This window comes from Hyperolius riggenbachi, chromosome 11, assembly GCF_040937935.1.
Source record: "Hyperolius riggenbachi isolate aHypRig1 chromosome 11, aHypRig1.pri, whole genome shotgun sequence".
Lineage (NCBI taxonomy): Eukaryota > Metazoa > Chordata > Amphibia > Anura > Hyperoliidae > Hyperolius > Hyperolius riggenbachi.
Genome location: NC_090656.1, coordinates 54,796,120 through 54,813,064, shown reverse-complemented (window position 1 = coordinate 54,813,064; position 16,945 = coordinate 54,796,120). Strand labels below are relative to the sequence as shown.

Genomic DNA, 16,945 nt, shown 5'->3' with positions numbered 1-16,945 from the left:
ACAGATTATTTACAACCAATCCGATCAGAATTTCTGATCGCTCAAACGTTTTTTTTTGCTAGAAATTGGACCATTAGCGGCCATCTTTATGATCTGAGATTTTGATTTTGGGGCTCTCATAAGCTGTAAGCCATAACCATCAAAACTATAACAAATAAAGGCCTAGTGTCTAGCTTTGCATGTAATGAGTCCATTTTTTATATATTCGTTTTACCTTTTAACCACTTCGCATCCAGACCTTGTTTTCCCCCTTATGGACCAGAGCGCTTTTGACGCTTTATGTCCCTGTTTATTCAGCAATAACGTTATCCCTACTCACTACACCTAAATGGTCTATATATCATTTTTTTCAAGACAAACTAGGCTTTCAACAGAGGGGGTATTTAGTCCAAAGAAATGTTGTTTTCTAGGCATTTTTATGGGAGGGAAAAAGGAAAAGAATTTAAAAAAAATGCATTTTCTCAATCTTTACCAATTCCAGTTTAAAAATAAAGCGCCACTGTGATAAAAAAAAACAAAAAAAAACATGCCGCCAGTTTTATGTCCCCTTAGTATAGTCAGATGTGTCCCAAGTAGCAGCAACCCCCCCCCCAAGTATAGCCAGATGATGTATCCCCAATATCAGTCCCACAGTATAGTCAAATTTGCCCCTTGTATGTGCCACCCCCAGTATAGATACAGTAGCACCCCCAGGATTGGCACCCCTCATTAGTCAGATGTGTCCCCAGGATAAAATGGTCCCCCATTATAATCAGATGGGCTCCCCCCCCCCCCCCCCCCCCGTATTTCTATGTACCCGGGTCCCGACTTGGACGTCATCAGGCCGGGACCCAGATATTCGGCATTACGCGGCTGAGTTCAGAGAGGGGATCGGAGGCGCGGGCTGCGGGCTCATCGCTGGAACCAGGTAAGGCGGGAGAGTCTGCTTGCTGCTGATCTGTGCACCGAGGGGAGAGATGAAGGATCATCGCTGTTTGCTACAACTGTTTGTTCATCCGCGGGGGGGGGGGGTCCCTTTCACCAATTAGTATTGCAGCTGGAGGGTGCCACAGATGACGTAGATATAATGTAGCAGTGGAAAAAGTGGTTACGTTGAATTACTGAAATAAATGAACTTTTGAATAATATTCTACTTTGTCAAGTTTCACCTGTAGATTCAGGAGAGCAGATGATTCACATTCTTGCAAGTCTGCCCTTCTTGCATCACTGGTTTCCACATGCATTACGGAGTAAGGGAACCCTGCTCTCCAGATAACAATACATTGGACAGGAGTGACGACATTCCTCTTGTAACCTGGCCGGTTGAGTAACGCTGTGCTTTGCGTTCTGCTGTAGTATCTCCAGCTTGCTTAGCATGTGTTTGTGTCCTTTCCTGTTCCATTGCTGTGATGTCACATCCTGTTGTTACACCAGTAATGGAAACGAGTATTGCATGGAAGATGCTGCTCTTCTTGGTTTCCTCTCAGGTGTTTGGACATTTCTATTGTCACCCACACACACAACATGATCCTTCCACACCTTCCAGTGGGCAGCCCACAACAATGGGAAACCTTTGCATCACCAGCTACCTGGAATTCCACTTCCTCTCTGGTGACACAGGCACTCCTGTTGTCAGGGTTTCCTCTCATAATCTCCTCTTTGATCAAACACTGGAGAGGATTGCTGAGGAAGTAGGCTTTGTAAGAGGAATTGTTACATACTGCAGCCTGCCTCATGTAATGGAACAAAAATGTGTTCAAGGGAAATTGTTCATCTTACTGTGAAAAATAATCCATGATCCTATTGATGATTAAAGAGAACCCCAGGCCTAGTTTTTTAAATCATAATAGGACACAGAGGCCTGTTCTGTGCACGTGCCTCTGTGTCCTGCCGCCAGTACCCCTGCTTCCCCGGGTTCTGCTGTCCCCCACCCCCCCCCTTCCCCCCGATAAATAGCACAAGGCTAGCGACAATCTGCCTTCTGTTAACCTACAAATGTACTCCTGGGTCGCAGCTTAGCTCCTGATTGGAGGAAGTTAGCAGAGGCAGGGGGAGCAGCATGTAATGGAGGCGGAGATAGACACTGATTGACATTTGCAAATACTCTACTGCGCAGGCACTGCTGGGGTCACCTTCTGAGGCTTTAGAGATTCGCACGCATGCACAGTCTATGCCACTCTTAAGCCTCAATAGGTGCCCCCAGCAGTGCCTGCTCAGATGGGACTCTGAAGGTCCTCTCCGCAGGCTTCCTATGTGGACAGCGGTGAGGTCACCTGTCAGTATGACAGACGCTCCACGCTGTGTCTGCGAGCAGCTATTTCAGCGCTCGTTTGGAGCTGCCGATGGAGGCAGGGGAGAGAGCGTTATGCCTATGTTCCAACTGCTGCTTGTGCACCCCAATACTGTTAGTCTATCCCATGTCGCCAATAGAGGGGGACTGAATAAATAGTGAGTTTTTATTTTTCTTACTACTCCAAAAAAAAAAAAAATAAATAAATAAACTGGTAACCACTACTCACATTACACAGCACTAAAGGTATCTGTTTGAAAAAAAAAAAAAAATTGTGACACCGGTTCTTTAAGAAAATGCTGCAAGCAGAGCGATTATGATTTCAGCAAATCACAGTCGCTTCTGGGATTATGGCCATTTACTTTCAGCAGCGAAGCAGCTTTTGAATCACTGGCGATTCCTGGAAAGCATAAAGTACTCTAGTGCACAGGTCCCCAACCACCGGGCCGCGGCCCACTGCCAATCCGTTGGCAGTTTTCCACCGGGCCGCGGCAGGTCTGTCCTTTCGCACCGCAACCAACCCCATCCCCCCTATCCCCCCCCCCCCCCCCCCAAACTGCGGCCGCCGCTCCTGTTACCTTATGAGCGGTCGGCCACTTCCTTTCTTATAGTCCCCCAGGCGCCGCTCTCCTCTTATCAGCATCTCCTATTACAGCAGCGCGTCTTGCGGCTGCTGTAAGGAGGGAAGGAAGCAGGGCAGCAGTTACCATGGGAACCGCTGTCCTTCCTTACAGCAGCCGCAAGATGCGCTGCTGTAATAGGAGATGCTGATAAGAGGAGAGCGGTGCCTGGGGAACTATAAGAAAGGAAGCTGCCGCCCGCTCATAAGGTAACAGGGGGGGGGGGGAGGGGGCGGTGGCAGCACTACTTACCTACCTACCCATCCCTACTAGGGCGCTATACTGGGCACTATACTAGCCATTCTGGGGCACTATACTAGCCATTTTGGGGCACTATACTAGCTATACTGGGCACTATACCAGCTATACTGGGCACTTTACTAGCTATACTGGGCACTGTACTAGCTATACTGGGCACTGTACTAGCTATACTGGGCACTGAACTAGCTATACTGGGCACTGTACTAGCTATACTGGGCACTTTACTAGCTATACTGGGGCAACTATGCTAGCTATGCCGCCACACCCCAACCCCCCCCCCTCCCCCCATAACCTACTGCGCATGACACTGTCCACTAGGTCGCGCACTCCAATCCTCCAAAATCCCCGGAGAAAAATTTGGTCAGAAAGTGGTCCCCGGGACCCCTGCTCTAGTGGGTCCTAGGCCCACTAGTCAGTCAGGGAGGTCTGTGTGGCTAATATTGAGGTGATACTCCTCCCACAGTGTGATGTCATTGACATGGCCATAACCGTTTCTTGTCTGAACTTCGTTACATTGTGAGAGATAATTGCTGTTACCAACTGCCAGCAAGCAGCATCTCCTTCTGTACATGTATTGTTGTTCTGTGGCTGCTGCAGCGCAAGCCTCTGCCTTTTTGTCGGTGCCAGGCGGAGCGGTGCTGCATATTTATACATCTCTTTCGCCACGAGAGTAGCGGGCAGTGCCGTGGCCTGCCTCTCTCAGGATGACTTCCCCTAAAGGTGGCCATACACTGGCCCGATTCGCGGCCGTTTCGACAGCAGATTCGATCCTGGGATCAAATCTGCTGCCAATCGTTCCCGCTAAACGCACCCGCCGATCTGATTTCCTCCCGAAATCGGATCGGTCCGTCGATCGCACCGTGCGGGAAATTACCCTCGATCGCCCGCGGGTAGGGAGCGCGTCGCTAGCGGCGGCCGATCCGATCAGGTATTCATTACCTGACGCTGGCTCCCGGGCGTCTTCTCCGCATCTTCTCCGCACTGCACCCGCTCCATCCCGGCGCTTCCTGTCACTGCAGTGACCAGGAAGTTCAAATAGAGGGCACTCTATTTGAACTTCCTGGTCACGGAGTGACACAGGAAGCGCCGGGATGGAGCGGGTGCAGCGTGGAGAAGATGCGGAGAAAACGCCCGGGAGCCAGCGTCAGGTAATGTATGCGCGGGGGGGGGGGGGGGGACAGGCGGCAGCGGCGGCTCCACTGATTGTGATCGGTTTCAGGCTGAAATCGATTCACAATCTGTTTGCAGTAAAGGCAGCCATACGATCCCTCTCTGATCAGATTCGATCAGATAGGGATCTGTCAGCTGGTCGATCTAATGGCAAATCGACCAGTGTATGGCTACCTTTAGGGTGGCAGGTACAATATCTGAAAGTATTATGCAGGAGAACAGAGGCGCCAAAAGGATAAAAGGAAGCTGAGCTTAAAAACCAAATTCTTGGTAAATGGAGGAGGTAGTGGTGGACTTACCTCCTCCAAGTAGACACACAACAACTGTAGTAAAGACAGTCAATATATTTTATTTATGAACTCCAAATATGCAACGCGTTTCGCAGGAGGTGCCTGGCTCTTCTACTGACCACATATGCTATTGCTCCGTTGTTATTGCCTGATGAAGCGGGATCAAACCTGCGAAACGTGTTGCATATTTGGAGTTCATAAATAAAATATATTGACTGTCTTTACTACAGTCGTTGTATGTCTACTTGGAGGAGGTAAGTCCACCACTACCTCCTCTATTTACCAAGAATTTGGTTTTTTACCTCTTGACGACCAGCTAACGCCGATTGGCGTGAACTGGTTGTCTGAGGGTTTCCAACTCACCGGGGACAGACAGTGTATTTTTATTTTTGTTTCTGGCCGCTTTGAGTAGAGCTGTGGATAGTGTTGATGATATGTAGTTCAGCAATGTCACAAATGTGTTCTTGCACTGCTGTGGTTTCTCATCCTTTCACATTTTCACTTTATATTTCGATTTTTCTTTTTCAGTCGCACGAATGATGCCCCGAAGAAAGAATCCCCAGCTGGTCCTGTGACTGGTGCTAACGCCACTCCCATTGCTGCCCCCACCACCCCTTCGGCACCTGGGACCACACGCGCTAAGCGGGCGGACGAGTGGAAGGATCCATGGCGGCGATCAAAGTCGCCCAAAAAGAAGCTTGGGGCATCCAACTCGCCAAGCCGAGGCCGGAGGCGGCGTCACACATCCGCATCCTCCGACTCTGGTTCCAATTCATCCCGGTAAGTGTGAAGTATTTGTTACGAGTCCATCGCTGATCTGTCTCAGTGCTTCTTGGGGCTCATTCTGTAAAGAGCAAGGTTGTATCGGGCCATTGCTTTCTACCTCCTTACCTTTACAAGTAGTAAATCAGGTATATCAAAAATCACCATTTCAAGATCTCAGAAAACCTGTTAGGCCCGGTAACCCCAGGAGCCACATTTGCCAATCCTGTAAATCACAGCAAATTCCAGAATCCAATCCCAATTTTCAGTGCCATTTCCTATTGCTATCACAATTTGCCCATAATTGCCACGAAAGGATGAAAATCATTAAATTGCTGCCGAACTTTTGATTGTTGATTGTGACTTGGGATAATCTGAGTCGCTCCTGTAGAATTACCCCTATTGCTTTTCATTAGCCTACCACTTTCACAGCGGGGCTAGAAGCATCCCTGTAGGCCTGCTGAGGTGAAGCTGGGAGTCCAGTTGCTTAGGCTCCTCCTATTTCCCCATCTATCATCCACATGTAAACACCGCTTTGTTCATAGTCACAATATGTGAACAGGCATATTGTCTCTAAAGCCATCAGCACTGATTGGGAGGGGAGTAGCAGCCTGGCTCGGGAATGCTTGGAAAGCACATATAGCACTGCCGGTCATGTGGACAGCATGGTGGTGTAGTGGTTAGCACTCTCACCTTGCAGCGCTGGGTCCATGGTTCAATTCCCAGCCAGGGCACTATCTGCACAAAATTTGTATGGTCTCCCTGTGTCTGCGTGGGTTTCCTCCTGGCACTCTGTTTCCTCCTACATCCCAAAAACATACTGATAAGTTAATTGGCTTCCCTCTAAAATTGGCCCTAGACTATGATGGACATTAGACTATGGTAGGGTTAAATTGTGAGCTCCTCTGAGGACAGTCAGTGACAGGACTATGTACTCTGTAAAGTACTGCAGAAGATGTCAGTGCTATTTAAATACATAACAATAATATGGTAGGACAATAGACTGACTATGATAGATATTAGATTGTGAGCCCCTCTGAGGGACAGTTAGTGACAAGACTCCATAAAGCGCTGCGGAAGATGTCGGCACTATATAAATACTAAATAATATAAAATGTGATCAGCTCTGTGTTCTTCACAATAACGGTGGGAGAGAAATCCGGAAGCTGCCATCTTCATTTTGTAATAAACAAAATGAAATGCCTGCTGCCTGACTTATGCGCTAATGCTCTGCCTCGAATACTTAAAGTACCCCTGAAAGCCCATGGTGAGCTAGATGACCTCCTCCTGAGTGTGCTGCCTGAGTGTTGTCCTCGGTGGTCCCTTCTATTCGCCTTGCCTCTCGAAAGTTCCTTCAAGCAGCACAGAGCCATTCTGAACAGCAGAGGCGCAAATTTAGAACTGCACTTCCATAGTGAAAGAGCGGACTCATGGAGAAGCGCTTACCTTTGCTGTGCATGCATGGTCTGGAACTTACACCTGCGCAGTTCTGAGTCGTGCGGTGCCATCTGGGGGAGCTTCCAAACAAGTATTAGATTGAAGGATAGAATTGATACTTTTGGGGACGGGAAATGAGATGCACGCCAACACTTGCGATTATGCATCTGAATTCCTGTAGCTGTGCCATGCATGGCTATAGGGATTTGAGTGTTTGCTGTGAAAAATGGCTGCATGCCGTCCAGAGTCGGACCTGCTTGCTCTTGTACGGTATTGGCAGCATTTCCCCATCTGGTTCAGATATGGGGATTGTACGTAGTGGAAACTGGTGCTAACTCCACTAAAGCCCAAACGCTTGGCCAGGCAACTGGCATTATTTATAGGAGAATAGTAAAAAGAAGAATGGCAGCCTCCGTATTCCTCTTTTGCTTCACTTCAGGTTCCCTTTACATGACACTTGCATGACTAGAGGGAGATGGATGGACAGTTAATGTAGTAAATATTGAGACTGGACAGGTTTATATGAGAGATGTGATGAAATGAAGTGAGGTGGCAGGCTGGGTGTGCTGATGCAACTAAACAGCAAGAGCGTAAAACCTGCGATAATGTGAACGTCGAGGATGGCGGATCTTTCTGCAGTACTTTTGTCCTGTTTATTATGGTAAGAAAATACTATGAAACGTGTTCAGTGTTCTCCTCAGAAATGGTTTCCAGCCGGATGGCATGAAAAAGTAGCCGGGTGGGGCGAGATGAGAGAATACAGGGCTGGTACTTCTGTGTACAACTCTGCTTAGAGCATAGGAGGGGGTGAGATAACAGCCGACTGCTCACTAAAACTAGCCGGGTGGTGCACCCAGCTAAAAGAGCCTAGGGAGAACACTGCGTGTATTACAGTCCTAGTTCAAATGTAACTAGAACAGGGCAGAGTCGAAGGTTGAACAAACGGCCTATTAAACTGTCGAGACATAACTCTATATACAAAACAGTACATTAGTCAGTGAGATAAGCTAAATTAGTGATGACTGATTGGTAAAATACTGTTAGCTAGGTATTATTACACTACTAGGAGAAATTGATGGTTTATTCAATCACTTCGTGAGCATTCTGCTTTATTCAGTTCATCATCCTGCTAATATTATAAATGGGACAGTTCAGATGTTCGGATGTTTGTTACACGATCACCCAAAAATGGCTGTACGGATTTGAATGAAATTTTGCACATACATAGTACATTACCTGGAATAACATATACGATACTTTTTATTCCCATAACCAAAAGTGGGTGGAGACAAATACAAATTTCACTGGGGAAATTAAACTGCAGCCATTCTTGCTATTAATGCTAGAGTTCTCAATCTTTGCACAGTTGGTCACTGGGTGACTGGTATTAATATTCAGAGAAGTGGGTGGAGCCTACAAAAGCCAATCAAAATGCACCTATTGATTTTCAAGGGGAAATATTTCATTGCTGCCATTCTTGCACTGTTAATGGCACAAGCCTCAAAACTGGTACAGATAGTCACTGGGTGACTGGGGTTCAAATTCAGAAAAGGGGGTGGAGCCACGGCCAATTAGATTTATTTAATTTCAATGCAAATCATTGATGGCAAAGACCACAAAGCTCACAAACTAGGTCATTGAGTAATTGTGTTAGGATTAGAAAAAGCGGGCAGAGCCAACACTAGCCAAATACATACCCGAGCAATGCCGGGCGACCAGATAGTAGTTAATATAAAGGTAAACTCACATGCAATATTAGTGTCGCCCATCGGGACTGAGCTAGAGGTGACACTATGTAGAACAGATGCTGTGTGTAGCAGGGATGAGAGCTCAGTGTCACAAGCTGTACCCCCTATGTGTGCGAGGAGGGGGGGGGGGGAGTGTCTGTAACTTTACACACAGGGACACAGGAAGAAGTCCTTCCTAATCTTTTTAAAGGTGGCCACACACGATACAATAAAATGATCCGATTTTACAGCAATTCGATAAAAACGATCGGATCTCCCGAAAAAATCGAAAAGCTTATCTATCCGGAATGCTAGATATTTTTCTTCAATTTCTCTAAAGATTGTATGGTGTGTTAGATTGTCAATTTATTAATATACACACTCTAGCAATTTTTTCAGAGTTTCCAATCATTTTTATCATAATTGGGGAAAAATTGAATATAGGTGTGTGGTACATTGGTCATATTTTTGAAATGTTACAATCAGTCAGAAAAATTTATTGCAATTCTGAAATTGAACAGATATTTAAAAAATTGTATGGTGTGTGGCCACCTTAAAGGGACACTTAAGTCAAACAAAAAAAAGAGTTTTACTCACCTAGGGCTTCCAATAGCCCCCTGCAGCTGTCCGGTGCCCTCGCCGTCTCCCTCCGATCCTCCTGGCCCCGCCGGCAGCCACTTCCTGTTTCGGTGACAGGAGCTGACAGGCTGGGGACGCGAGTGATTATTCGCGTTCCCAGACACATTAGCACCCTCTATGCTGCTATATGGTATATGATGTATGCTATAGCAGCATAGATGGCACTATTGTGGCCAGGAACGCGAAGAATCACTCGCGTCCTCAGCCTGTCGGCTCCTGTCACCAAAACAGGAAGTGGCTGCCGGCGGGGCCAGGAGGATCGGAGGGAGACGGCGAGGGCACTGGACAGCTGCAGGGGGCTATTGGAAGCCCCAGGTGAGTAAAACTCATTTTTTTTTTGACTTAAGTGTCCCTTTAAGACTAACCATAACTTATAAGTATTATTATTACTTAGAATTGTATATAAAATAAACCAGTTTCCTTGTGTTTGGTTTTGCGTTTCCATCCACTCCAACTTTTTTTTTTTTTTTTCTTCTCCCTGATACTTTGAATAATTTATTAGATTTTCTTTGGAGTGCCTCAGATTGATCAGAGTACTCTGTAAAGCGCAGTGTAATATGGCAGCACTGTATAAACATAAACAATAAATAAATGGCACACATTGACATAACATTGAATAGGTCTCCGTATATCATGTTATTTGGGGACTGCGGTTTAACAAAGGCTGCGGGGACCAATCTAGATGTGCTGTGGGAACTTCCTCATGATATGACAGCTTTATGGAAAATCCATTGTTTATTATTTCATTCCAGGTCTTCATCGCGGTCATCCTCCTACTCCGGTTCTGGATCTTCTAGGTCGTCTTCATACAGCTCTTACTCCAGCCGCTCTTCCCGACACAGTTCCTTCTCTGGGAGCCGATCCAGGTGGGTTTGGCACATCTATAATTGGCTTCACCATAATGATTATTCAGGCCTCTACCTCTGGCAGTTGCAAACATGTCTTCGTGAAAGTGGAAATATTGCCGGACGGACCGGTTCTTCCACCTACGGGAAGCTGACACGCTAAATGTTGAAACACTCAAAGCTTTCCTCACCGTCATCTGTAACAGCTACCAAAATATGTACAGTTCTTTGAACACCAATTGCAGTAGATAAACTAAGCACACACAAGCAGCTTTTTTTTTCTGCCGTATTCACGGTCTCTCTAAGCACAGCAGACAGGATTATCCTCACCAATAATATTTTGGCATGAATTTGATGATATACGATATCCATGCAATGGCAATATTCTGTTAGCTGGGGGGGGGTCCGTTGTGTTTGTGGCATTATGGAACGGCGTCACTGCCTTGTAACCAAGAATTTACCTGCATCCCCAATAAATCTTTTACCGATGTTGACTCCATATCGATCGGTCAGCTAGGTTGCGGCTGCGATTTTCTGCCGATTTGATAATTCTATTGGCCCGCAAAATTGAGTGATGTATGGACAGCTTTAGGCTATTGAAGACACTAGCAATTGGCATAGTCCTTTCATGTCTAGGTGTTTTTAAGTGTGTCCTGGAAACACTTGTACACAGTCGCCTATTTTGAAGTTGCATTGTCTGCCCATGCCGTGCTCAGCCATGGTTGCTTGGGGGTATCGGCAGCCGTGTTATTAGTTATTTGTGTGGACAGTACTGAGAGCTGCCTTTCTCTATTTTCAGGTCCCGGTCATTCTCCACCTCTCCATCTCCAACCCCCTCCCCACACAAGGCTGCCGCAAAAGCCAAGGGGGAGCCTGCTCCTGCGCCTAAAGGGTGAGTTCCTGCCATTCATTACATCCCTAAACCTGCAAGGGACCACTGTTACCTGCTCCACTCACTCTTGTGATAGGCCTTACATTGGGGCACCTGGTACAGAGACTAAAAACAGAAACGTGAAATATAGGGGTCAATGAGATGCAAATGATTTTGAGTTGATGCAGCATTACACAAATATATGCAACTTGAAAATGAGCCTATCAAATCCTGCGGAGGTAAAGTTTGATGATCCATTTTCAAGCTGCATGAATTTGCATATAAAATTTGCATATTCCTGCATAAACTCAATTTATTTGCATTTCATTGACCATCCGTAGTGAAATGCAGTCACCCCCTATTATCATTATCTGATCCTTATTTATTGTACATCAATGAGTAATGTGTTGCTGCTATATAAATCCAATAAATAATAGTACCCGTGTGTGTTAATAATGTCGTCCTTTCTCAGGCTGTACCCTTCCACTGCTATGCTTACTGTTTTCAGGCTTTGACTAATATTCGTCATGACCTTTGATCCAGAACTAGTTGTGCATGCGCGGTAGTTCCTGACCTGCTGCAAGGGGCCCAGTATAAGTGCATATAAGAGGCCCAGTAGAAGTGCACTCCTCACAGATTCTTCCCCCCCCCCTTCTCTTCCCACCATCCTCCCTCCCTCTGCAGTGATAGTGGGTAGCAGGCCCCCCCACTTCCATCTCTCTCTCTCCTCGCATCCATCTCTGCCCCCCTTCCCAAATCCATCCATCCCTCCCCAGTGACCGTGGGTGGCCCAGATCCCTCCCTCAGTTCCTCTCTCTCTCCAGTGGGAGGGGATGGCCAGCACTTTTACTCACCGTGCCTCTCGCAGGTGATCACCAACGCAGGCGAGAGGCACGGTGCGTAAACGCGATGGACACCTGCTGTTACTGGAGAGCGGGAGAGGGAGGGATGGATCGGGTGGATGTTGGCCACCTGCTGTCACTGAAGGGAGGGATGGCTATATATGAGAGAGATGGAGGGGGGATCAGTGAGGGGGGCTTCTATACTGGGCTTCTTATAGTCAGCTAGCCGTCACTGGGTCACTTCTAGCTAACTAACATAGTCTGGGAGCACGGAGTGCTCTAGAAAACTTCCTGAGCAGCATGCCCGACACTGTCTTGGGCGTACCGCTTTCAGCTTTTTTCTTTTACGTGTAAGGCATACCACCCAGGAGGTTGTTAACCCGTTAGCAGCTACAATAGAGCTTTCTCGTTTGAGATAAGTGCACTGCTTTTGAACAGCAGAACTCGTAGTGATGTAAATTCTTGGAATGCTTTGATCTCTCTCTCCTAGCAGAAAGTATAGAAACTGAAAGCAGAAGTCCTCTGTTGTTGTCTCACACTGCCCCTAGTGACAAGTGGCCATACATACACATTACAGCAGTACTAATTAGAAACACAGGAAATGCAACAAATAAGATATTTTAAAAAAAAAGTGCTAAAAAAAAATTGGCCTGGATCACTACCAAGCCTCTAAGTAAATAAAACTGTAAAATTAAAAATACAATAAACATATGATATAAAAGACATTGAGACACGTTTTTTGCAAAAGGTATTGGCGTATTAAAACAATACTATAACCTGCTATATAAACGTTGCCCATATATTGCACACACCCATATACAATGGACAGGCCCTACTATTGCTGCCAGCCTATTCTAGACTTGCTGTGCTGCATAACAGTCCTTGCTAACTGCTGGCCAGCGAAGATTGCATAGTTCTGCTTGTTATAGTCCTAATGAATATGGCTGGACTTTTCAGTTGAGCAGCAGTTAGCAAGGACTTTAATGCAGCACAGCAAGTCTAGAATAGGCTGGCAGCAATAGTAGGGCCTGTCCATTGTATATGGGTGTGTGCAATATATGGGGTACGTTTATATAGCAGGTTATAGTATTGTTTTAATACACCAATACCTTTTGCAAGAAACGTGTCTCAATGTCTTTTATATCAGAAGTACATTTTTCCCAGATTAAAGTGCACTATTAATTACTTTTCGCCTATGTTCCTGTCACTTACAGAAGGCAGTACAAATCTGACCTGTTTTGGACTAATCCATCTTTAAATGGGGAGTTTTATTTTCAAAACTTATTGATTGGTAATGGCACAGTCCAACTGCCAAACAGTAACAGTGTGCAAGTGAGTAGAGGCTAGCCGACATCTTTGTATTAATCTTTTCCATGAAGTGCTTTGTGTAAAGACTAAAGGTGATACTGAGAATCCTCCTTAAAGAGAAACTCCGACCAAAAATTGAACTTTATCTTAAAGAGACACTGAAGCGAAAAAAATTATATGATATTATGAATTGTATGTGTAGCACAGCTAAGAAATAAAACATTAAGATCAGATACATCAGTGTAATTGTTTCCAGTACAGGAAGAGTTAAGAAACTCCAGTTATCTCTATGCAAAAAAGCCATTAATCTCTACGACTTTCAAAGTCGTGGAGAGGGCTGTCTTCTGACTTTTATTATCTCAACTTTAAGTGAACAGTTTTCTTTTTATCTGCCAGAGGAGAGGTCATTAGTTCACAGACTGCTCTGAAAGAATCATTTTGAATGCAGAGTGTTGTGTAATCTGCACATATTAGAGAATGATGCAATGTTAGAAAACACACTATATACCTGAAAATAAAAATATGAGAATATTTTCTTTGCTGCTAATCTTCTAGTAATTATTTATAGTACACAACCAATTCATTATATCATATATATTTTTTTCGCTTCAGTGTCTCTTTAATCAGTAGCTGATACCCCCTTTTACATGAGAAATGTATTCCTTTTCACAAACAGACCATCAGGGGGCGCTGTATGACTGATATTGTGGTGAAACCTCTCCCACAAGAAACCCCTCCCACAAGAAAAGTTAGAACTTTTGGCAATTTCCTGTCTGTGAACTCTGTTGCATTGTGGGAAATAGCTGTTTACAGCTGCCAAAAACCATGCAGCAGCTACATGATGTAGCTGCTGCATGGTTTTTGGCAGCTGTCAACAGTACAATGTTCACTGGAGTTCTTCTTTAAAGAGATGGACTAATCCAAAACCTTCAGACTTTTACAACCCGCTGTAAGTGACAGCGGCAGCCCCATGCCCCCTGCAGCCGCCCTGTGCCACGGAACGATCCTCTGGTCCCCGCAGTAACTAAGTTTTGATTTCGGCAACAGAGCCAGTCGCCAGCCACTGCGCGGCTTTGGCCACACGCATCCTTGATCACGCTCCTGCCGCCAGCAGCGTCCGGTGCATTCACAGTACCAGATTTTCTCAGCGCAAGTGCAGTGGCCGGCGACTGGCTCTGTCGCCAAAATGAAAACTTAGTCGCTGCGGGGGACCAGAGGATCATTCTGTGGCACCTGTACACATGTTTATACAGGTTTGTGTTCAACGCAGGTAGCCTATTTTCACAAGAATTTAGATAACAGACATTTTCCACGCATAGCTCGCAGTCTTCCTCGTAACATACCTGCAGAAAGGAGGTTCTGTTGTTGTTGAGAGGATCTCCTATCTGTCTGCACAGATTTGAGTTTTCCAGTAGCACAGCACGTTTCCCGACTTAGGCTACACCTCTTGTTCCATAGACTCCCTGTCAGTTCTGAAGTCTGCTGCATAGTTTGGTGACCTCACCGAACTCTCTCCAGGAAGCTGCACTACAGAGCCTTACTCCGTACACTTTCTAAAAATGGAGGCGCTCTGGGTGGGAATATGGAAGCTATGTAACGAAAAATGTGTGTGTGATACACGCACGCACACATGCACACACACACACACACACACACACACACACACACACACACACACACACACACACACACACACACACACACACACACACACACACACACACACACACACACACACACACACACACACACACACACACACACACACACACACACACACACACACACACACACACACACTTCTCCTTTATCTTTGTGGAAGAACAGGTGCTACAAGTCCAAACACAATAACAGGATCAAATCCATTAGACTGTATGATCAATGTGTAGTGAACAGGGACGGAGGTGAACTATGACTTCCAGATGTAGTAAGCCAGAATACAAAAGAAAAGAAAAGGCACAAGGAAAATGGGCACTGGTACATGTAAAATGGCCACAGCCAAATTTGGGCACAGGTTGCAGCTGAAGACTGCTCACCTTGCTTCTGCTTAAACCCACTGCGTTTCTACAAGGAGGGGGGGGGGCGTAATTTGGGTTCCGGGTATTGGTGTCGGCCAAATGAGCTCCAGCACCCAACTAAGTCACCGATCACTACTTTAGCTGTAATTCTCATTACAGTCTATGGTGGCTTCCAAATAATCAGAGATGCGCCGCGCTAAAACGGGCTGATCCGCGCTGGTAGAATTGATAGTAGAATGTCGTAATTTTACTGAAATTCTACTAACCTATTCCAATTCTCACACCAAACTTCCCCCCCCCCTCCCCCATGCCTAACCCTAATCACCCACCACCTACTCCTAACACTAACATTCAACCTGATTGTTTCATAAGGGTGCTGCTTGATAGGATGATGATCATTAGTAAACTGTATTATGTGATGGTCTGACCATACCACTGGGGTTCCGTTATGTTGCTAATGTCCGTCCCTAGGTGGAACAGTAAGTCTAGGGTATGTCCTCCTCTGTAGGTAGAAGGTTTTAGAACTTGTGTGAAGCCTATTCCACCCATGAGATTTATTAGTTCAATTGCATCTTGTGATTATCATCAGCCCAGACGTTGAAGTCACCAAGGATAATCCATCTCGGATAAAGCCTCATACACATGCTCAACAAAAGTCTTTTAGAGAGACAATGAAGCGAGAATAATTCTCGCTTCAGAGCTCACGTGCCCCTGCTAAAACGCCGCTGTCCCGTGGCTAAACGGGGGTCCCTTCACCCCCAAACCCCAGCCCCCCCCAGCAAAATCAACGACCCAATTGGTCGTAGATTTTGCTGCTCCTAGAGGCAGGGCTAACGGCTGCAGCCCTGCCTCTAGTCGCGTCTATCAGCGGCGCATCGCCGCCTTTCCCCCGCCCTTCTCAGTGAAGGAAGACTGAGAGGGGCGGGGGAGAGGCGGAGATACGCGCTGACAGACGCGCGTGGGGCAGGACTGCGGCGGTTAGCCCTGCCTCAACCAGGAAGAGATCCCCGGCTGCACGGAGGGGATTTGTGCGGTAAGGGACCCCCGTTTAGCCGTGCGATAGCGGCGGTTTAGCACTGGAACACATGCCCCTGCTAACTATGAGCTCTGAAGCGAGATTTATTCTCGCTCTAGAGTCTCTTTAAATGCACAATTATCAAGTAACTTTTGTTGTTGAAACAACCCAAAAAATTTGTTTGCTATTGTTCAACAGTTGGACGAAGCCCCCTAATGTATTTTACAATATATATCAGTGGGAATGTTGGAGAAAACGCCTATCCTGCTCTGTTTCATTCTTCACTGCTCAGCCTGCTTCTTACCAGCCCTGATAAAATCCCTGACTTAGCATTCAGTCTGGCTTTGCTCAGGAATCATAGCTGAGTCTGTCTTCTCGGATGTCTTTTTAAGCCCAAGCCTGCCTTTTCTGGCTCTGCTATAATGACTCAGCTATGATTCCTGAGCAAAGCCAGCCTGAATGCTCAGTGGGGGGTTTTATCAGGGCTGATAACAAGCAGACTGAGCAGTGAAGAATGAAACTGAACAGGGTAGGTGTTTTCTCTAGTGTTCCCACTGATATATATATGGTAAAATACATGAGGGTGCTTCGTCTCTGGTTCACTCTAAGACAGTGTCAATGTGGCTAGCAGTTCTGAGAATTCCTGTAGGAATAGGTCAGCATTTCTGGGGGAGGGGGGGGGGGGGGGGGTTAACCACTCAAATTTGTATGCCTTTACCAGCTGGGATCTGGGCGCCTATACATTCAAAGGACTTTGTTGGGCCAACATTCAGGGCTCTGAGCTGCAGGTTTGTTTTATCACAAATTGCTACACCCCCTCCTCTGCGGTATTGTCTCCTCTCACTTAGGACCAAGTAAGAGTGTATGAGTG

General features: G+C 46.2%; 1 protein-coding gene across 1 annotated transcript in view; it reads left to right on the top strand.

Moving 5' to 3' along the window:
• ZC3H18 (zinc finger CCCH-type containing 18) overlaps window positions 1-16,945 on the top strand; it is a 223,538-nt gene that overhangs the window by 166,238 nt on the left and 40,355 nt on the right. Inside the window, exons 10-12 of the mRNA XM_068260368.1 lie at window positions 5,139-5,390; window positions 9,928-10,041; window positions 10,820-10,912. Of these exons, the coding sequence (XP_068116469.1) occupies window positions 5,139-5,390; window positions 9,928-10,041; window positions 10,820-10,912 (459 nt within the window). The remainder of the gene's footprint in view (window positions 1-5,138; window positions 5,391-9,927; window positions 10,042-10,819; window positions 10,913-16,945) is intronic.